Source organism: Martes martes, assembly GCF_963455335.1.
Source record: "Martes martes genome assembly, chromosome: 3".
Taxonomy (NCBI): domain Eukaryota; kingdom Metazoa; phylum Chordata; class Mammalia; order Carnivora; family Mustelidae; genus Martes; species Martes martes.
In genome coordinates, this window is record NC_137890.1 from 58,005,743 (window position 1) to 58,029,234 (window position 23,492).

Consider the following 23,492-nt stretch of genomic DNA (forward strand, 5'->3'; position numbering starts at 1 on the left):
GGGAGGGATCTCTCACCAATAATGAACTAGCTGGTTTGACTTTCGGAAAACAAACCGCTGGTGCTGTCTTTCAGGGTGACTGAGATTTTCATGGGAGAGAAAGCAGCTGATTATTGGCTGCTTAATTACAGCATTCTTGGCAGAGAAATGGAAAAAGCAGTATAGTGAGCTCTGTTGACCTAAGGCAATAGTTTACAGGAATATTAAAGCAGATTTTAAACACAAATCATAGTCTCTGTAAGTTATTTACTACCCAGAATTGTGTTATTTGCTGATTAAATGTACAGCAGGAGTGAGCTGCCGGAGTCACTTTTAGCAAAAGACAGAAAAGATCTCTTACCCTTGCAAATTAATGTGTGAGATGCTCATTTAATTTTGCCACCTCTAAGGGGTTCATGCCTCATTCCTTCTCACAAGGTCTGGTGTTCTTCCTACTCCTATACAGTGTTAGCAGCTTTTTGGGAATGTGATTATAAAAGCACTATCCAATTATACATTTGGTATCCGTGTCCTTAACTAATACTCCAGCTTTGCTGTAGGTTACCAAGTATCATATTTTCCTTTGTGTGAGTTTTTCTCACCGCCTCCTAACTTTGGGCATAAAATCTATTGTTGGAACAAATACATTTCAATTTGGAGGCTTGAGGAATGTGTTTATCATCCCCCCCCCCCCCCCCCCCGGTCCCTGCAGATTCAGACATACTTAGAATCTGCCCTCAGTTCCTGCCAGGGTCAGAGGATGCTTTAGCTCTGAAGTCACAGACCTTTCCAGTCTGGAAGATTCATGCCTGTTCATCAATGCAAGAGAAGAGCAAAAAGAAAGTTAAAGAATAGAGGGGAAAGGTAAGCCACCAGAAGGGAAGAGTAGAAAGGGGGCATGCATACGCAGGAGCTGCCCCTGCTCCAGTCCTCCTAATAATCAGGTGGGGAATATTTCTGAACTGAATTTAGGGTTCTTCCTGAAACTACTTTCAAATGATGGAATATTCTAAAGCCTAGCATCACTTCGACTTTAAAGCCAGCAAGGAAGAGAGGGGCTATGTAGTGGTATGAAAAACACGGATTTTGATGTCTGAAGACCCAGTTCATGGAACAGTACTCTGACACCTTATTAAGCCACTCAGCCTTCTTAGAATCTCTGTTGTCCTCATCTGCTAAATGGGGATAACACCTGCCACCAATATTGCAGTGAGCCCCAAATGACTATGCACAGGAGAGTATTCTGGAAACTATACACTGAGCAACGGTTAAGTTTTCATTTCAACCATGGGTGGAGGGATGGTTACCATACCTGTATTTCAGGGATTCAGGGAACTAAAGAACAAATACAACAAGCAAGATCATGGTGCCACTGATTTATATTGTTAAGTCACGTCCACATTCTCATGTATCTCTGCATATTTCTACACTGAATAACAAAATGGGGAGCTTAAAAGGAACCTGAGCATTTCTCAAATATTTGAAGGACAGCCATATGAAAGAGGGTTTAAATAGATCTCGAGCAGCTCAGAGATAGACCCTCACACTAGCAGATAAAAGCTATAGGGAAACATATTTCAGATCAGTACAATAGAGATCTTTCAAGTATTTAGGACTGTTTGAAAATGGGATGGCTCCCAGGAAGGGAATGATCTCCCAGCTGGTGAAAATACTTAAGTTTAAGGGAACATAAGTGGGCAGGGACTCGTATTGCTTTGTTCAGTCTTGCCCCCACCAGTGCCCAGAACAGTGCCTGACACACAGAAGAAACTCAGATGTGTTGAATGAAGGAATGAGCATATGCTGTGATCACTTTGACTCAAAGACTACAATTTTGTGATAGATATTCAATAATAATTCTCAACTCTGCTGAGTTTAAGTCAGTTCAGCAGCTCAGCTGGGAGTTTCAAAAGCCATAATCATGTAAAGATTTTCTTCAGGTCAATTTCACAAACCCAGAAAGGCAGCTCCACATCCTCAAATGGCTACCAGCAAGACCTATCTCATCATTACACTTAAAGTATAGGACGAAAAGCAGATAAAATAGTCAAGCCTACACAAGTCAACCAACAAAATCAAATGGGATTGAGGAGAGGGGTGTGGGTGCTATGCAGATACAATTCCAAATGGCTCTGCAGTCGGGAACGCTCTCCTGCCCATCTCTCTAATACTCAGCACAATGTCTGGTACAAAGTACGTACTCAAAAACCATCTGCTGCATTCAGTTGAACTGAAATTTATATCTGACAACCACTAAACTGTCCTCTCTTTTCTCGTTAGGTTCACAACCATTCTATGCTTATTCTTAGCTTAGTTTGATTTTATTGCATGTCCCGCTCCCCGGCTACCTTGTGAACACCATGAGGGATCGTGCCTGTTCTTTATCACTGTATAGACCAGGGTACCCCAGGACATTACATGGCACATAGGAGGTGCTCAATTAATCTTTGCTGAATGAACCTTGATTAATATTTGTGGAATGAACCGAATGAATACTGGAAGTAGATCCCTGAAATAATCGTGTGGGTGAAGAATTCTGGAGTCACAGAATCTTTCAGTTAAAAGAGACCTTAGCAATCCTTTCAGTTACTTATTGTTAAGTATTCCCATTTAGACTGAACAATTTAAGAAGTGAAGCAATTTAATCTCCGTAAAATAACAGTAAATGCAATAGTGATATCAAGGATGTTTCTAATAATGAAATTGAGACCTAAGGAAATAACCAGTTTTCATACAAAGAGAAAATAAATTTGTGAGGAATTGACAGGATAAAGAAAATGAATACTTGGAAGGTGTAATCAGTAAGGAATTCTGAGCAGAATTTGAGCTGAGATAGTAGATTAGTTAAAAAAAAAAAAAGTAACAAGGTTTGTTTCTATAGCTTTCTTGGTTTTAAAGTTCCTACCCATGATAAGGGTATCTTTTTACTTCTTAGTTCAGGGAGGGTCCCTTTCACATGGGAAATGAGTATTTGCTTTGGAGGGACAAAGGAAGGTCTGTCTTTGCACTGGCTGTTTCTCAAGTAACTTTTATTTAAAATAATATGCCAAGGCAGCACATTCTGGGGCAGCCTGCCCTTCGCCCCTGCAATGATAATTGCCTGGACTATGTTTAACTGCCATTAACCTCACAGGATTTCTGACACTGGGTAGCCCATTTCTCATTACGATACTGAATTTTTTAGTTATGTTGACTTGAGGAACAATGGATCCTTTTGATTTCTTTTTTTAATAGAACTTGCTCATCTCAGAAATAACCTGGATTTCAATCAACCTTTCTTTCAATGAGGAAATTTCACAATAATGGACTTCCTTCAAATGGGATTTCTTTTACAGGTCCCCTAAGGGATTGGCTTGCTAAACTCTGCCCAACTAGGCAGGCTAAGTGGCATGGCTTGAAGTTAAATCACCTGGTACCGTTTAATGGGAAGTCAATTTTTAAATCTTCTCACTATACTGTGTCATCGACAATGATATTTCTATAAGATGAGCACTAGGCCAAATGCTGCACCATAAAAATAACATGTGTCTGTGGTAGCATTGATACTCAGCCAAGCAACTGATCTCGGTGTACAGTCAAGTACACCAGAACAGGCCTCAAGGGGAGAATTTAACCAGGGGTGAACCCCAAGGAAAGGCACCATAACAGGCACCAGAGGTCGGGAATGCTGGGTCTGCCAGGAGAGGAGTCACATACAGCGCCCTAACTGTTCAACGGTCTCCACAGGCAGAATGTTTCACACGGACTTCACACGGACGTAGGATACCAAACACATGAGAACCGACAGCCTGGGCAAGTTAAGTCTATGGTTTTTAAAAGGTTGACTCATAATGAAAAGGCTCTCACAAGCTGAAAAAATGGTCCTTGTCAGTTGAATCACACTTTGTAAGAAAGCCATGACCACTTTGTTCAAACTGCTCCTTTGGCTATACTCTTCAGTATCCCTCCCAGAGTAAATGTTAGTTCGCAAACTCACTCCCAACAAGGAGACAAGGAGAGCCTGAAGAAAGGGGCAGGCCACTCCACACTGGTCGGTGGCCGTCTCAATAAGCAAGGGAACTTACTTCCGAGGCTCATCTTGGGCAGCTGAGAGACAAGCAGATGTCCACACCCGCCCGCCAGGATCTTGCAAGTTGACCCAGAGGCCTGCAGTGGGTTCGGTCCCAGTAGTAGTTCAGACAGTCTCCACTACATGCTGCGCTTTCAAGGTGGCGTGCTTGAAAATGGCTCCGGCTGTGGGAAGGGCCAGCGGGCGGAAGGTGCATTTCAAGGAGCAGGTGAGGAGCTTCTGATTGCCTGGCTCTAGGTCAGAGGTCAACCGGTGATCACATGCTCTGCATTCATAACTCAAGCTCGAACTAACACCAAAATTAAGCCTTTAAAAGTATATCATGAAAACTAGAAACTATAAATATCGGTACACCAGATTATATTAAAAATCACATTTGTAAAGGATAAATACTGTATGATTCCACTTATATGAGGCATCTACAATAGTCAAAGTCAGGGTGCCTGAGGGGCTGAGTTGGTTAAGTGTCTGCCTTTGGCTCAGGTCGTGACCTCAGGGTCCTGGGATCCAGCCCCGTGTTGGGGTCCCTGCTTAATGGAAAGCTTATGGCTCCCTCTCCCACTGCCTGCACTCTCCCTGCTTGTGCTTCCTCTCTCTCTCTCTCTCTCTCTCCCCCTCTCCCTGTCAAATAAATAAACAAAATCTTTAAAAAAAAAAATAGTCAATGTCCTAGAAACAGAGATTAGAATGGTGGTTGCCAGGGGCTGGGGGAGGGGAAAATAAAGAGTTGCTATTCAATGGGTATAAAGTGTCAGTTATGCAAGATGGGTAAGTTCTAGACATCTGCTGTACAACGCCATGCTTATAGTAAACAATACTGTATGTGTAATTCAAAATTTGTTAAGAGTCTAGATCTCATGTTAAATGTTCTTACCATGATTTTTAGAAATCATGTAAGATAAAATATGTAACGTATAATAGACAAATGGCTAATCTCAAATATGCAAAAAGTTCATAAGTATCAATTAGAATGAAGTCAATAGAAAAATAGTCAAAGAACACGGAAATGGAAGCTACACACATGTGCGTCTGCGCAAATGATTAGTAAACAGATGAAACCTTATCAGCGTTCAACAGGGAAGACATGTCTTTGGCCCATTGCAGTTAGTAATGCACTGTTGTCAAAGGCATGGAAAACTGTCAGACACTGTGAGTGGGAGACTAACCAAGGGTTAGTCTGTGAGACTTGCTGCAAAGCAGCTGCTCAGTGACTGCCATGAAAATGTTAAGTATAGTTGTGCTTTGACACAGCTAATCCACTTCAAGATGTTTATCTAAAGGACAATTTATGCACCAGGGCATTCACCTCTTTTGTTTAGAATGTTAAAAATGTAGCCAACAAATGTCAATGGTGTAAGACTGGGTATGTAAAACAATGGTGCATACATCCTCCTGTGTGTGCAGTCATTAAAAATGATGTAGACCTGTACTGGACACGACAGAAGGATGCCTAAGTGTTTACTGAAGAATAGCATGGTATCTAGAGTTCAACCCCACTTACGTAAAGGGACATTCATATATCTGTGCACATATGCTCATGCATAGAGAAAGACTGGAAGAATATTACCATACTGTTAACAGTTGTTATCTCTGGGTTGTGGGGCTGCAGATGAATCTTACTTGTCTTGGTACTTCCTGTATCAATGAGGTTTTTGTTTGTTTTTACAGTGAGTATGTATCATTTTCACCAAAACAAAGGCCTCTTTTTCTAAAGGCTAGTTTCATCAAATACATATATCAGAAACAGAAGAAAAAGATGCTTTTCTGCTTTCAGAACTCACCATAGGAATAATCCTGAACCATTCAAGGTTTGTCTATGAAATGTCCATCTCATCACCCTGGAACTGTCATCCTGAACGGCAGGACTGCAAGGTCTCAACTAGTGATCAGTCAACTCCTACCAAAGACACTGATGATGTCAGTGTGTAAATTAGCAACATACAAACCAGACATGAACTCAGACCATGCCTGGCCCTCTCCTTGCATACTCCAATTTGCTCAACTGATTTCCTGTATTAGCACTGACTGGACTCCGGGACACACACCGGTTGTGGCTTTGTTGACTGATGGCAACTGGTTCACAAATTTACAAAGCTGTGAGTACCATCATATTGACTAGAAACTATTCAATGCTGAGCCTCTCAACACTGGATATTTGTTTATATCCTACTTCCAGTTTTTTTATTCACATTCTCATAATTGGATGTGATAGCTTTTCTCAGTCCTGCTCAAAATGTGATCTGTGGACTGATGCTGATCCGATCCACAAATAGTTCACAAATCTGCAAGAGATAAGCAGATATTTGAGAGTAAGCATTTAGAAACTTTTATAGCAATTTGAAATTTTATGCTGTTGAATAAAAACAAAAGAATTGGAGCTCATATTTTGTACACTTCTTTTAAAAAGCTATTTCTTGTCATTGTTTTGGTTGTATTTTATAAAAGGATTAGTCCATAACAGATTACAAAATTTTAAATTTCTAATTTTTACAAAATGACCCTTCACTTCAGTTTGAGATAAGTTGGCTTTCATAACTAATAAACAGGAGTATGGATATATTAGTATATCAAGTTTCCTATTGCCACCATAACAAATTACCACCAACTCAGCAGCCTAGAAAAATACAGATTCATTATCTCACAGTTCTGTGGATCAGAAGTCCAGATAGGCCTGTCTGGTTTCTCTGCGAGTCTCGTGAAACCAAAATCAAGGCATCCTGGAAAGAAGCCAATCCAAATGCATCCAATTGTTAGCGACACCCAGTTCCTTTTGGCTGTAGGACTGAGATCTCCATTTCCTCGCTGCCTGTCTGCTGAGGGCTGCCCTCAGTTAAAGGCCTCTCTATGGTTCTTCCACATGGACTCCTGCATCTCAGAAGCAGCAATAGTATATTGAATTCTCCTCATGTTGTAATCTCTCAGCTTTCCCTCTGGCCTCCTCTCTCTTGCCTCCACTTGGAGAATGTTCTCTGCTTTTAAGGATTCATGTGATTAGACTGGGCCTTGCTATAACACTATTTGTCCTTCCGAAGTGTCCCTCCAAAATTCATACGCTGAAACCTGATGCCCAATGTGGATAATAGTAGGAAGTGGTGCCTTTGGGAGATGCTCAGATCTAGAGGGTGGAGCCCTCACGAATGGGATTAGCGCTCTTATAAGAGACCCCAGGGAGCTCCCTAGCTCTTCTACCAGGTGAGGACACAGTGCCTGTCAACCAGGAAGCAGGCTCTCACCAGACACTGCATCTGCCAGTGCCTTGAGATCTTAAGACTTCCCAGCCTTGGGGTGCCTGGGTGGCTCAGTGGGTTAAAGCCTCTGCCTTCGGCTCAGGTCATGATCTCAGGGTCCTGGGATTGAGCCCCACATCGGGCCCTCTGCTCTGTGGAGAGCCTGCTTTCTCCTCTCTCTCTGCCTGCCTCTCTGCCTACTTGTGATCTCTGTCTGTCAAATAAATAAATAAAATCTTTAACAAAAAAAAAAAAAAAAAAAGACTTCCCAGCCTCCAGAACTGTGTGAAATAAATTTCTGTTGCTTATAAGCCACCCAGTCTACAGTATTTTGTTATAGAAGCCCAAACAGATCAAAACAGGCCTATGGGGATAATCCAGAATAATCTCCCTATTTTAAGGTCTCCATAGCCTTATCACATCTGCAAAGTCTTTTTGACATGTAATGTGACATATGCATTGTTTCCAGGAAGTAGGTGTGGGTATCTGTGAAGGGGCCATTATCCTGCCTAACAGACAGGGTAAGGCGAAGTCCAAGAGTGCTCACATAATCTGCTTGTTCATATAGGGAACCTAAAGGCTAAAGCCAAAGGTATGAAAACAGTAATGATGGAAATGACAGAGGTGATGTGGAGGGCAAACCAAACTCCTCTGGGAAGTAACAAAATGGATCCTGGTAGGATCAGCCCATCCATTTTCATGGCCCAGGATGGCTGCTTACGGATGAAGTTTGCTGCTGACTGCACAGCCAGTGAGAGTATCACAAGAAGGAAGTCAAGTGGGGGTGGCATGCGTGGCGGAGCTCCCACCTCACTAACCCTGAAGAGGAGGCAACGTACAGGAAAACAACAATGTGCACACAAGATTGGAAGAAATGAAAAATAGAAGCTGGTTACTTGTGAAGAAATAAAAGTTGTTCACAGTCTAATCTCCTTGTGAGGCAAGTCATGAATAAAAAGATGCTCAAATTTCCTCAAAGTGGAAAAAGAAGCTGACAGAGCTCAATTTTTGAAAAAGAGAACAAAGACCGCTATTGCTTCAATGCTGAGAACATTCAGACGGGGCAAAACCCTGGCACCCGAGGACACTGTAGCTTAATTATCTCAAGTCCCTCTGGGTCACCACAGCCCTCCCTCCTCCAGTCCTCTCTCTGGCTGTCACTTTGGACACCAAGTTTTAAAAAATTATTATTTTATCCTTTCACTTTCACCTCTTCATTTTAAATCACACTTTAGACAAAAACTGATTTACCAACCTTTTGCCTTTCCTCATTTTATAGTGCAAACCTCTAAATCTTATTTTGATTTTTTACCACCACACAATAAATCACACAAATCTGAAAATTGATTTTTCCACAGGTCCTATCTCACCTCCTTAAGTTTCAACAGGACAAAAGAACATGACTGTAATTGTAGCACACCTGCTAATATTTATGCCCATTATCTTAAAATTTCTTTAAATAGAATTATTTGCCAGACAGAAACAACTCACCAAAATATTTTAAAAAAATATTAAATGCTTCAATGTCCTTCTGGGGTTACTGGAGCTGTACAACCTGCCTGCCTGCCTTCATTCGTGCTTTCCTTCTTTCTTTACTTATTTTTTCTTTTTATTTTTTCACTCCCTCCCTTTGTTTTTGTTTTTACATGTTTTCCCCCCTAACGTGTGGTTTTCTAAAATCCCATCTGGTACAAAGTATGATTATCTATCAGGCTTGGTGTCCTGGGTTCTGCAAGCTGTTATCATAGTCAAAATTTGTCATATTCTATGCAGAAAGTAGAGTTGTTCAGATGGATTTACTCAACTGTAACAGAGAGAATTCAGATGTTAAGTAGTTAAATAGGGTTTTTTGCGGGGGAGGGGGGTTTTTTTTGTTTTTTTTTTCCCCCACAAGAAGCAGGCAGGGCTGTAGGGACAGAAGTATCAAGCCTGTAAAAAGAATATTCAAGGGTGAAAGCATGTTTGTGGGCTGCAGTAGGAGGGTGTGTAAGTGGCTACCAGGCCATTGTTTACATTCTCCATTCTCCACAGAATTTCTACTTCCTGCCCACAGCTACACCATCACGCTTACCAAGTTGTTATGCCCTCTTTCAATTCCACCAAATACTTTTTGGTCCTTATGTTTCTTGACTTCTTAGCTATATTTGACACCATTGATCACTTTTAACCTTGAAACATTCTTTCCTTACCTTCCCTGATAAATGTTCTTGTAGTTTTCCTGGGCCCACCACTTAAGAACCCAAGGCACTCTCCTCCTCAAGGCTGCAAGCATTTGAAGTCTTCCCACCTCCCAGATTCTCCCTACTACCTCAGTCTTAGCGGTTACTAATCTCTGAGTTAACTCAGCATCCAGTTTGCTCTTTCAGCTTCCAAACATGAATTGTGATGTTTTAAAATATGTCAACAAACTGATACTTCTCCCTTCAAGAATGGAACTGACAATGTCCACAATAACCAAACTATGGAAAGAGCCCAGATGCCCATCAAAATATGAGTGGATAAAGAGGTTGTGGTATATATATTCAAAGGGATATTATGCAGTCATCAAAAAAAAAAACTGAAATCTTGCCATTTGCAATGACGTAGATGGAACTAGAGGGTATTATGCTAAGTGAAATAAGTCAATCAGAGAAAGACAATTATCATATGATCTCTCTGATATGAGGAATTTGAGAGGCAGGGCAGGGGGTTGTGGGGGGGTAGGGAAGGAAAAAAATGAAACAAGATGGGATTGGGAGGGAGACTCTTAATCTCATAAAACACACTAAGGATTGCTGGGGGGTGGGGTAATAGGGTGACTGGGTTATGGACATTGGGGAGGGTATGTGCTATGGTGAGTGCTGTGAAATGTGTAAGCCTGATGATTCAGACCTGTACCACTGGGGCAAATAATATATTATATGTTAATAAAAATAAGCCTGGACTCAGTAAGTCATGTCTAACAAAGAACGTGGCAGAAGTGACAATGAAATGAGAACACAAAAGGCAATGTCGCTCCTCCCTCATTCCCTTGGATCCCTGACTCTGGGGGAAGCCAACTGACATGTCACAAGAATATTCAAGCAGCCCTGTCGACAGGCCCACATGGGCAGAAACTGAAGCCTTTGGACAACAGCCATGTGAGAGAGCCATCTTGGAAGTAGGTCCTCTGGCCCTAGTCAAGCCTTCAAATGTCTGTGGCACCAAAACCAGCACCAATCTAAACTGCTTCCAAATTTCTGACCCATAGTAACTATGAGAAAATAAATGTTTGAAAATCACTTAGTTTTAGGGTAATCTATTATGCAAGAATAGGTAACTGAAACACTAGTATTACCGATAGCCTGTATTATATCCTCCCTATAATACCAAGTATTGTTTTAAATTCCTGACTACACCCCAACTAATACAAAATGCCAATCTTTTCTGAGTTTTTCATTGGCTGGCAATTTTTGGAAATTTTTTTTTCATGAAAAGCCAAAGGCTTGGACTTTTAATTATAACTTTATCATAATTTTCAATAGTTTAATGGCTCCAATTTAGTATTTTAATACATGATCAGGAAGGGCAGACTGATAGTTAGATAATGATATATGTATAGTTGGTTTAAATTTATATTTTATATATTCTCTTTATAAAACATCTCTTCCTCTCCCCCAACCCACTCCGTCCCCGGCTGTCCTTCTCTATCTCCCTCTCCCTACCCAATAATTCTAGTCAAGATGAGAAAGGAGCTAAGGAAACAGATACACTGAAATTTAAAAACTTGTCCAAACTCATATAGATAGTAAGCAGTGGAGCCAAGATTCAACTACAGAGACCACTTTCAAATTCTGTGCTCATAATCACTATGCTATACAACCTATCATAGTGTATATATCTGATCACAAGTTAAGTACATCAAAATAGGTAACAAGTTCTCATATTTATCAGTACGGTTACAGAGCCTACCACTTGGCTGGTATTTCCTTCCATGGTATTAACACTGTTAATAGTTAAATATCAACTGTTCTGAGTAGTGAACAAAAGATTAATACACACATACATATACACACACAGAGGGACACAAAAGAAAACATGACTATTTTAAAGAAGGTACCAGAAGGTACACACATAAACATCAAAATTCAAGGGAATTTGTAGGTAGCTCCATAATACGTTATGTCATACCCCAGTACATGATCTACAAATCAGTTCTTGAAGATATTTAGTGTAATCATGAACACATCACCTTCTACTGTGTTTACTTAGAAAACAAATGAAAAGAAAAAAGAAAAAACATTAATCCAAGTCACATTGGGAGATTTTTATTAACTTAAATTGACATTGTTAATTTTGTCTGCCAAGTCCTTACTGAATATACCTTTATTTGATACAAACCTACCCGTTCTTATCAATACCACAGGATCATGAAGACTTACAGTAATCAGTGTTTTATAATGCTTAAAACAATGTTCAAATAACAAGTTATTTCACTGACATACTTAAAAGAATATTTTGGGGAGTGTTTGAAAGCTCTTTTTATAAATAGTAATTGATATATTTAGATAGGTATTTGGTGTTGAAGATAAACACTTCTAATATAAAACATTGTTTTAACACATTGCTCTGCTAATGAGACTAGTTATCAGATATAATATATTTCTAACACTAAAGAATAAAGCTTTATCTTCATATTTATTTTATTCATAGGACTCTCATCAATGAAGAATGTTGAATCTAACAATAAACTGGCATATTGCGAGTGACATTCTATAGAAGTGAAAAAGAAAGCTGCAACAAAAGAAACTAGATCACTGCATTATACATTCTTTATACAAACAGCCAACTCTGAACAGTAGAATTAAATGCAGACCAAATGCTTTTAAAAGTTTTTGTGCCTAGCTGGCAATTACAATCTCCGTATACTAAAGAGAAAAGGAACAATAATAATACAGAACACAGTATTTTTAACGATTATCGCACATTTAACACCTTCAGCCATCCACTGGGTTCTCCAATCAGATTGGCAACTGAAATTTCACATCCACCTGGGCTTGCTTGGCTAAGGTCACTATTTCAGAGAGCTTTACAACCTGGAAGGAAAAAACAAAGCATCTTTGTTTCCTATTTCCACGAAACCATAAAATCAGAACTACCAGTAAATGTGAAATTAATGCACATTCAATCTTTCTCACTTAAAACATCTGGGCTATCCTGACATTTTATTAATCACTTCACACTCTTACAAGCATTTGCCACTCTTGAAGGATAGTCAAATCTGAGACTCTTCATAACTTCATAACACCTCAGCTCAATACCTTCTGTATGTGTATGTGTGTGTGTGTGTGTGTGTGTATACCTCCTCTTTTTTATTGCCTAAATTTTATCTATTTTAAAGACAGAAACAGTGATTGTCTGAATTGGACACCATACAGTGCAAAGCACATCTAATCAAAAGTCTGTTTAATAATATGTATATAATCCTAACTTGCAATATCAGGATAGGAGCTTGAGTCTAGAAGTTAGTATTTCATATTTTGCCAAGCTGAATTCCAATGTTGTGTCTATAATCTGTGTGAGGATAGCCAGCTGGTACCATACAAAAGATTAAAATTAAACATGTCTAAAACAAAACACAAATTCAGCTTCTGTCCTCCCCAGGTGAGTAGTTAAGAAGTGGTTTCAAAGTTAGGCCCCCTGGGTCCAAATCCCATTCTGATGTTTATGACATGTGATCCTGATGAATAAGTTAATTTATTTGGCCTGTTTCCATATCTATAAAATAGAAATTTATAATCAAATATAATGAGATAATACCTGAAGAAAAAGCTTAGCATTGCAAGCACAATAAATAAGTGGCAGCAGTTGCTACTATCATCATAATTATTAATATTGTCATACTTCCATAATCTCATAGTAGAAAAACAATGCAGTTACAATTTAATCAGCTGTTCACTTTTTTTTTTAATTTTTTTTTTTTAAGATTTTATTTATTTATTTGACACAGAGAGAGAGATCACAAGTAGGCAGAGAGGCAGGCAGAGAAAGAGGGGGAAGCAGGCTCCCCGCCAAGCAGAGAGTCCGATGTGGGGCTCGATCCCAGGACCCTGGGATCATGACCTGAGCCGAAGGCAGAGGCTTAACCCACTGAGCCACCCAGGTGCCCCTCAGCTGTTCACTTTTGTCTTTCATGGTCTACTTGATCAAGATTTGATTGATTCTTCTCCTTTTTTCCCATGTCCACAAAGCTTTCTGAAACGCTTTTGCTCTACCATTCCCTTGCTCAAAATCTTAATCTTTAAACTCAGGATTGAGGGCACCTGGGTGGTTCAGTCAGTTAAGTGTCTGCCTTCGGCTTAGGTCATGATCCCAGGATCCTGGGGTAAGAGTCCCGCATCCGGCTCCCTGTTCAGGAGAGAGCTTTCTTCTGCCTCTCCCTCTGCTGCTCCCCCCGCCCCCCGGCCCCATCTTCCCCCTCTCTCTCCCTGTCAAATAAACAAATAAAATCTTTAAAAAAAATAAAATAAATTAAAAAATAAAGTCAGGATTAAGTATAAATCTGTCACTAAAGTGCAGCTGATTTTTATTTACTAGTATGTACTTTCCCAAAGTATGTCCCAAAGAATGACATGAGACCTTTATTATTTTTATGAAATGATATCATATTAACTCAGCAAATCTCAAAAGCCTACTGCTGATTAAACCAGACAGCCCAGAGGATTCCATGAAATGACCATAAACAACAGCTGGAAAGAATCAAAAGTTCTCATTTAAAAACACCTCTACGTCTACTATGGAGTGTGTTCCAAGACAGATTACTAAGTAAAAGAAATGACATAAAATATGTTATCATCATACAATGTGAGAAAGTGGAGATACAGATATATATGTGTGTATATGTATGTGTATACACACACACACACACACACACACACACATTACTTGCGTATTATTTTTGAAAAGTGAAAGGATGAACTAAAAACTTCTTTAAAAAACTGGTTATGTGTGGGGAAGGAGGAAACAGGATATATTTAAAAAGTATAAAAGTATAAAAGCTAGATTCTCTGAATATACCTTGGTTTAGTTTCAACTTTGGAACCATGTAATATTTATATAAAACAAAAATTCCTTTAAAAATAAATGAGGGGGCGCCTGGGTGGTTCAGTAGGTTAAGTGCCTGACTTTGGTTCAGGTCCTGATTTCAGGGTCATGGAACTGAGCCCCATATTGGGCTCCCCGCTCAGCAGGGAGTCTGCTTGTCCCTCTGCTGCCCCCCACCTCATGCTCTCTCTCTCTCTCTCTCAAATAAATAAAATCTTTTAAAAAAATAAAAATAAAAATAAATAAATGAAACTAACTTAGGCTCTAAAATGAGCCAGCTAATATTGCCAACAATGAGTGTTTCTGCTAAATATTAGGAGCACTGAACTGATTATACCTATCATCCCATCTTATACACTTTGCAAATATACCCTTAGATATGTAACGTAGCGTGTTTACCATTTTAGCAGCTTCATCCAAGTCATCACAAGCAAGAATTTTAAGTCCACTGTCTGCTATCAGTGCCTTAGCATCATCAACTCTTGTACCTAGAAATGATTTATACAAATATAAAGATGTTTTAAATACATGCTTAAACTCATTTAAAATGCAGGTCACAATATGAAATTTCAACATAGGAATACTTTCATCATTTAAAATAAATGCTTCTAAAACCAAAGAAAATACTGTAAGATTCTGGAGCTACCTCAGGAAATATCTTGCCTTGCCATGTCCATGGTAACTTAGGCAAGTCAGAATTTAAAACAAAGCACAACAAATAAATAACATACTAAATTATACCAACCAAAACAATAAGCAATTTTCCCCCAATATGAGAAATATTTTCTAAACCCACATCTTAAAAATTTCCTATTATAGGGGCACCTGGGTGGCTCAGTGGGTTAAGCCTCTGCCTTCGGCTCAGGTCATGATCCCAGGGTCCTGGGATAGAGCCCCGCATCGGGCTCTCTGCCTAGCAGGGGGCCTGCTTCCTCCTCTCTCTCTGCCTGCCTCTCTGCCTACTTGTGAGCTCTGTCAAATAAATAAATAAATAAACCTTAAAAAATGTTTTAAAAATTTCCTATTATATATTAACATTTTCATTTAAAAGATAAAGCTATTTGAAAACTCTATTTTAAATGAATTGAACTGCTTGGAATTAGGAACTTTTAAACAATCAAGAGTTCATGGAACAACCGCAAGGTATCTTTTACACTCACCTTGTAACCGTACCACAATAGGTATTTTAATTTCCAAATCCTTTACTGCCATAACTATACCCTGTGCAATAACATCACACCGCATGATTCCTCCAAAAATGTTGACCAGAATAGCCAGTACCTGTGAATAAAATGGTTTTTGTAGATTAAAATTTAAAAGCAAGGAGTATGGGTCCTTCCTTCTCAAGAAAATACTAGTGTCTGTGCCTTACGATACCAATTAATTTCATGGTAATATTTTTCAACCAGACCATCACATTCTCTGCAGCTCCCATCACTGAAGTTTATGCAGTCCACCACGTACCAGAACTTATTCTCCCCAACATGGGTGATTTCAACACCTGGCTTATACAGCATCTTCTCTCCTAGCCCATATGAACAAGATTCCCTGATTCCGTTTACTCGTTTTCTATTAAACAGCCATTCACCAACACAGCTGCCCCAGATCATGATATAAGATAACATTACATGCAAGATCTCCAATTTAATATTCACCACCTATCATTCCTTCTTCATTTATCCCCGCCAACTCAACCAAATTCTCACACACAACAGAACCTCAAAATCTCTCAGCTTCTCCTGAATACCCACTCCTGGCTACACTTCACATCCAAATCTCAAGGCCTGTTTGGATCAGCATTCTTACATCATCACTGATAGTCTGAATCACTGTTCTTCTATCATTTCCCCCCAAGAAATCTTTTTCTATTTTTTAAAATAGAGTCTTAGTGCATTTACCTACACCAGAGCTTCCAACTAGCGAAATACAAATGGGTTACAGACATACCAAGATATTGTTCCCCTCTACCCATAGGGCAGTTAGGAAGATTCTGGGACAGCTAGCACCTCTGCGCCTCTGGGCCAATAGCCTCTGTCTACAAGCAACCTTCTCCATCTATCTTCTATACCCCACTGAAATACCATTTTCTGTGAATGAGAGGACATTTAAAAGATTGAAACACACTTAACTACACTATGCATTCCTTATTTTTACCAGTATTATTTCTAGACCTTTAAGAAATGAAAAAATAGACTAGAATTCACAGTGACCTTGGACGCACCCTCCTCTCCTCCCTCCCACCTCATTCTGGGTAGCTTCGATACATACCACAGGCATCACCTAACACTCGTGCCTTAAAGTGTCTCTACCATGTCACTTTTACCTCCGGTTCTCCAACTAATGATCACCAAGGCTAAATCCTTGACTTGACCAGAATGAATCTTTCTAGAATATTGAGTGTATAAATCCCACTCTCTGCTCAACCTCCTCTCCTTTTGCCTCTCACCTCCAGCTCCATCAAACCTAGTCTTTTCCTCTTAAAAGCTTCTATTCTCTCAACCTTGATCTAATCTCCCAGACTCTCAGCAGCTCTGTTTTTCTACACTACAGAGCCTGGATCCTGTGGCTCAGTGATCCAGTGACACTGTCACCTACATGCTTAACTTCCCCATACCCATTCCTCTCAAGACCAGTCTGCCTCTGCCATCCCTCAAATAACGCACTCTTGGATGATTCCAGTCAATCAGTTTACTCATTGCAACTTCAAGGAAAACCTAAAAAGTTAAAACAACAACAACCCGAAACATCAGCATAACCTAAAGAGCAGTACAATAATGACTCTTCATTAACGATCCTTTCTTTAGTGGTCTGCCTCATACCTCTCACTTCCTTCATAAGCCTCCTATTCCACCTTCAAGCTCTCTAATTGTTAGATGTGATCTTCCTTTCTCCAGTGACACCTTGAGGAAGGAGTTAACCCCCTCTCTAAAGCTAATCTCACTATCTCATTAGTGTGTTGTATCTCCTCTAGGTCTTCATTCCATTAGCTAAACTCACTTTCTTCTTCATCCTCAAATCTCTTCTCTCCTTAGCTAGAAACAGCTCATATTCTTGGTCTTCTAAACAAACAAGAAAGCAAACATACAGTAAACACTAAAGTTCTCCTCAACCCCACCTCCATTCAACTGCTAACACTATGTCCTTCTGTATCCCCGAGGGTTGCCTCAATGGCTCAGTCAGTAAAGCCTCTGACTTTGGCTCAGCTCATGATCTCAGGGTCCTGGAATAGAGCCCTATACGGTGGACTCCACACTCAGCAGGGGGTTTGCTTCTCCCTCTCCCCCAACTCATGCTTGCTTGTTCTCTCTAATATATAAAATCTTAAAAAAAAAAAAAAAAAAAAAAAAAAGAAAGAAAGAAAGAGAGAAAGAAAAGAAAAAGAATAAAAGAAAGAAAGAAAAAAATACCCTGAAAGGGTAATCTCTGCCGGAAGTCTCTACTCCCTCAATTCCCAATCAGAGTTAACCTATTACAACCTGGTCTCTGGCCTTTCTTCCCTATTGTTCTTGCTAGGGTTCCCAATCACTAATTCAGTCCTTACTCTACCTGATCATTCCTATAGATGGACACTGCTGCCTACCCCCTACTTCTCAAAACTCTCCACCTTGGCCTTAGATGTCATTGCTCTCTCCTGATCTCCAGGAGATCTCTCCTGATCTCTTTCTCTATTTTATTGGGTCTTCCTTCTCTATTCAGTCCTTCAGCTCCAGCGGTGGCAGGGGCTCCCACTCTTGGTTTCAGCCTCTCACCCTGGGTCCTCTTACCAACTTCCTAACACTTCAACTTTTCTCAAAGTACTGAGGACTTTCTTAATATATAGCCAACCATTATAGGAAGTATAGTATCATTATTATATTATACAGTATCATTATAATCACCCACTAGAGACACCACAAGCCAAGTTCAACCCAGTCAGAAATACCTATTTCTCCACTTTGCCTCTGACTACACAAAATACTCGCCACCGAATGATTCTCCCCAAACAGAAGTCCTTAATGTTAACGTAACCAACCCTTCTCTGTGGCTTCCCAACAAAAAAGGAAAAGATTAATTTAATGATTCTGTCTCAGAAATGCCTCTAAATTAGGTTTCTTTGCTTTATTCTTACTGATGGTACTTCTGTCAGGGACCTCTTCATAGTTTTGTACAAGCAGGTGTATATAACAACTGAATGAACTCTCCTGCCAGTGCCTCCTTCCGCTCCATTTCATCCTCTACTACCAGAGTTACCTTCTTTTTTAAAAAAATGTAAAATAAATAAGTAAATACACAAACAAAAAGGTAAGGGATATATTTATATATATATCCCTGTGTATGGATTAGGATAAGGGAGTTAATATCCAAACTTCCTAACTAGATACAGATACAGAGATCTCTACAATGCGGTCTCAATTTGCCGACTTTTATCACTCATTCCAAAAATGCTGTATTCTTACACATAAGCACCTTACCATTCCATAAACACAACGGTCTTTTTTGGATTCTATATACCTTTTTTTTTTTTAAGATTTTATTTATTTGTCAGAGAGAAAAAAAGGGAGAGCGCACAAGAAAGGGGAGCAGCAGGCAGAGGGAGAAGTAGGGTCCCAGCCGAGCAAGGAGCCTGAGGTTCTTGATCCCAGAACCCTGGCTGATGACCTGAGCTGAAGGCAGACACTTAACCGACTGTGCCACCCAAGCATCTATGGACTCTACATATCTTTGGATATTTTCTTCTTCTTGCCTAACTCATTCAATTTCTCAAGACAGCTCAAGGAATCATTCATTCAGTGAAGGTCTCCCTGATTCGCCTACTAGTTACCAGCTCTGACTTCTATTCTTCCACAACACTACATTCAGTTTATCACCCCAGTAAGACTATAAAAATGCCTTAAGCAAAGTAACCATGCATTCCCAAATCCAAGTATAGTGTCCAACACAAAGAGACATAATAAGTATACAGCTATTTCAATGCTATCCACATTGTCTCCCTGGGTTCCTGGCCTGTTTTCAACTCCAATGCCCTCCTGTCAGTCCACAACACTGGAATTCTTACGTTTTTCTCTATTCTTATACCTAGACCCTAAAAGCTCTACTCAGAAGAATAGTTAAAATTCTAGCTCACCGTAGTAAGTACTCAACAGTTAATTAGATAACGCTCTGTTTTTACCAAAAGAAGCTACAGAAATACAGTTCCAATAAGATTTATTTTTTGAACAGTTATTAAACAAGGAAAATAAAGCACTGTTATTTCTCATTTCAGTTCAATGCTTTTTTTTTTTTTTTAAAGATTTTATTCATTCATTTGACAGACAGAGATCACAAGTAGACAGAGAGGCAGGCAGAGAGAGAGAGAGGAGGAAGCAGGCTCCCCGCCGAGCAGAGAGCCCAATGTGGGGCTCGATCCCAGGACCCTGAGATCATGACCTGAGCCGAAGGCAGAGGCTTTAACCCACTGAGCCACCCAGGTGCCCCCAGTTCAATGCTTTTTGTAAAACAAAATATGGCAAATAATTCCAGAGGCTCAAAGAGTGGTAAAAAGATTTTTTAAAAACAATTAAAATAATTAATTACTTTAGAGTCTAACACCATAAGTATTGTCAGCAGCATCAATAATAAATACTTATTAATGACCTCTGTATGCACTGAGCACTATGCCAGCCACAGGAAGAGGCAACAGTGAGTAAGAAATACTCCTCACTGGGGCACCTGGGTGGCTCAGTGGGTTAAAGCCTCTGCCTTCGGCTCGGGTCATGATCTCGTCGGGGTCCTGGGATGGAGCCCCACGTTGGGCTCTCTACTCAGCAGGGAGCCTGCTTCCTCCCTCTCTCTCTGCCTGCCTCTCTGCCTACTTGTGATCTCTCTCTGTCAAATAAATAAATAAAATCTTAAAAAAAAAGAAAAGAAATACTCCTCACCAATGAGGAATTCTCGGTACTGAATTCAGTAAAACTAGTTCCACAGAAGCCACTATCTTATTTTTCCATAAGTCTTACAAAACTCACAACAGCCACACAGTAGATATACCTCTTTAAAAAATGATTAATAATATTGTGTATCTTTTGGATCATTATGCTTCACATCCCTTGTATTCTGATAATCACTTATAAAATCATAGTTCTAATTTATGGCCTATCTACATATGAAAGATTAATACAAACATTAAAATGAGTGTTTTAGAAGAACATCTTATGTAAAAAGTGGTTCAATGTATGCTAGCCAAAGAAGACAGGAACAGACATTTCTGCAAAGACGACATCCAGATGGCCAAAAGACATGAAAAAGTGTCCCACATTACTCGGTATCAGGGAAATACAAATCAAAACCACAGTGAGAATACCACCTCACAACAGTAAGAATGGCTAAAATTAACAAGTCAGGAATCGACAGATGTTGGCAAGGATGCGGAGAAAGGGGAACTCTCCTATATTGTTGGTGGGAATGCAAGCTGGTGCAGCCACTCTGGAAAACAGTATGGAGGTTCCTCATAAAGTTGAAAATAGAGCTACCCTACGACCCAGCAATCGCACAGTGGGTATCCACCCTAAAGATACAAAGGCAGTGATCTGAAGGGGCACGTGAACCTGAATGTTTATAGCAGCAATGTCCACAATAGCCAAATTCTGTAAAGAACCTAGATGTCCATCAACAGAAGAATGGATAAAGAAGATGTGGGGGGTGTGTGTACACACACACACACACACACACACACACACAATGAAATACTATGCAGCCATCAAAAGAAATGAAATCTTGCATTTGCAACGACATGGATGAAAACAGAGCGTATTATGCTGAGTGAAATAAGTCAATCAGTGAAAGACAATTATCATAGGATCTCTTTGATATGAGGCATCTGAGAGGCAGGGCAGGGGGTTATAGGGGGTAGGAAAGGAAAAAATTAAACAAGATGGGACTGGGAGAGAAATAAACCATAAGGGACTCTTAATCTTACAAAACAAACTAAGGGTTGCTGGGGGTGGGGAGGGGTAGGGATAGAATGGCTGGGTTATGGACATCGGGGAGGGTATGTGCTATGGTGAGTGCTGTGAAATGTGTAAGCCTGATGATTCACAGACCTGTACCCCTGGGGCAAATAATACATTATATGTTAATATAAATAAATAAATAAATAAATAAGGGGGAAAAAGATATGCTAGCCAAAAAACTCAAACTATGTGTTTTGACATATATTTACGAATGGGTGAACTAGATGGCATGTGAATTATATCTTAATAAACTGTTTCTCTAAATATATATATATGCAAACAGAAACAGAGAAAAGGACTGTGAGTGTGTGTGTGCGTGTGTGTGTGTATATGTGAAATATACAAGCATTAACAAATAAAAAAAATGGTAAGTCAATAGTAACAAAAATAATCTCTGGATAGAATTAAAGGTAATTTTAATTTTCTTCTTTGTAGCTTTATAGATTTTCCAGATCTCTGGGCTTTTGTGGTCAACTACCATCTCCAGCAGTTTTTCATAGGAATAGCTCCCATACTACATCACTACTATTCAGCGTATTACCTAATACCATCTAATATATCTTCATCTTGTTTTCTAAATTACAGCAGGAAACTACCTTTTTTTCTAGTCAACTTTCATTGCATTGATTTCAGCAACTCTTCTAAACTAGTTAGGTCTTCTGAAATTTAATGCTCTACTACTGTAATGACCACATCTACTAATTAATCAAGTTATTTCTTATCATTCAAATTCTAAAACATAAGCCTGGCCCTTACCTTTTTATCTGAAGTGATAAGCTTAAATGCTTCTGTTACTTGATGGACTGTGGCACCACCACCAACATCAAGAAAGTTCGCTGGAGTCCCTCCGTGAAGTTTTATTATATCCATTGTGGCCATCGCCAAACCAGCACCATTTACTGTCAAGAGGGAAAATGACTTGTATAAACAACAAACACAAGGAAAATAAATTAAGTTCAGCCAACCCACCTTTAACATAACAACACATGGTACCTAGACAGCCTATATTTCCATCAAGACCAATGTAGTTGAGATCTGCCTTAGCTGCACCTTTCTCCCTTTCATCTTCCTGGGTCCAGTCCTGTAAGTCAAAGATTTTCTTCTGGCGATAAGCTGAATTAGAATCAAAATTGATCTTTGCATCCATGCACAGCACTATGAAGGAAAAAAAAAGAAAATGATCTTAATTTCAAAACAAACACAATAAACCATCCAATAGTGAAATGTTCTTAGTTTAGGAGAAAAAGGTTTTGTATTGAAAATATTTCAATTTATGTTCACAATGTATTCAAACTGTTTATTAAAAAAGAGTATTTGGGAATTAAAATTGCTCTATCAAAGTTACTAGTTATATATCCATCTTAGCCAGATGGTAACGGATAAAAGGGAAAAAAAAAACACTTCAAAAAACACTTAAAATTTGTTTTGAAGTTACCAAAAACAAACCAGCCAAGCACCTAGCTATCCTCCTTCTCATGTGCCTTGGACCCCCACTGTCTCTTACCTACAGAAGGCCATTGTTCTAGCAATTTTATCCTTCTTGCGTTATAAACTGCCCCCTTTTTGCTATTGGCTAAATGCCAATGATTTGCAAAAACGCTGTTATTTCTCCCACCATAAAAAGGAGGAAAAAATAATTGCCACCTCTTCCCTCTTACTCTTCTCTTCATATATAGCAAAAGTCCTTGACAGACTTATCTATATAAACCAAGGGTCAGCAAAAAACCAGTATGGCTCAGGGGCCTGACTGAGACTATGCCTATTTAGTATTACCTGTGAGCTAAGAATAGGTTTAAAATTTTTACATATTTTGAATGGGTTTTTAAGAAAGAAGGAGAAAAGGAAGACGAACAGGATATGAAGAAAAGCAGCAGGAATGAAAACCATAAGTGGGCCACAAAACTGAAAATATTTACATCTGCCAACTACTTTGCCTAAACTCCCATCATCCTCCCTTAAATCCACTCGAATCAGGTTTTACCTCCAGCACTCTACCAAAATGGCTAATATGAAGGTTACAGCTGCCAACTTCATCTTTCAGTGCTTTATTCCTTCCTCACTCCAATATAACTACAACATTCTCCTTGCTATCCCTGATAAAAGGCTGAAAGACCGAGCCACTTAAGCCTACAAGGCTACCCAAAACAAGAGACAAAGTTTGAAATCCAGCTAAGTTAACTACTAATA

At 39.4% G+C, this 23,492-nt stretch overlaps 1 protein-coding gene across 2 annotated transcripts in view; it reads right to left on the reverse strand.

Moving 5' to 3' along the window:
• Positions 1-11,545: 11,545 nt before the first annotated feature.
• Positions 11,546-23,492, reverse strand: part of SUCLA2 (succinate-CoA ligase ADP-forming subunit beta) — a 47,400-nt gene continuing 35,453 nt past the window's right edge. For both annotated transcript variants that reach the window (XM_080799864.1, XM_080799865.1), the window contains exons 7-11: positions 22,299-22,460; positions 22,062-22,204; positions 15,498-15,618; positions 14,737-14,825; positions 11,546-12,329 (exon numbers count right to left, since the gene is read on the reverse strand). In XM_080799864.1, the coding sequence (XP_080655990.1) occupies positions 12,255-12,329; positions 14,737-14,825; positions 15,498-15,618; positions 22,062-22,204; positions 22,299-22,460 (590 nt within the window). In that variant the 3' untranslated portion in view covers positions 11,546-12,254. The remainder of the gene's footprint in view (positions 12,330-14,736; positions 14,826-15,497; positions 15,619-22,061; positions 22,205-22,298; positions 22,461-23,492) is intronic.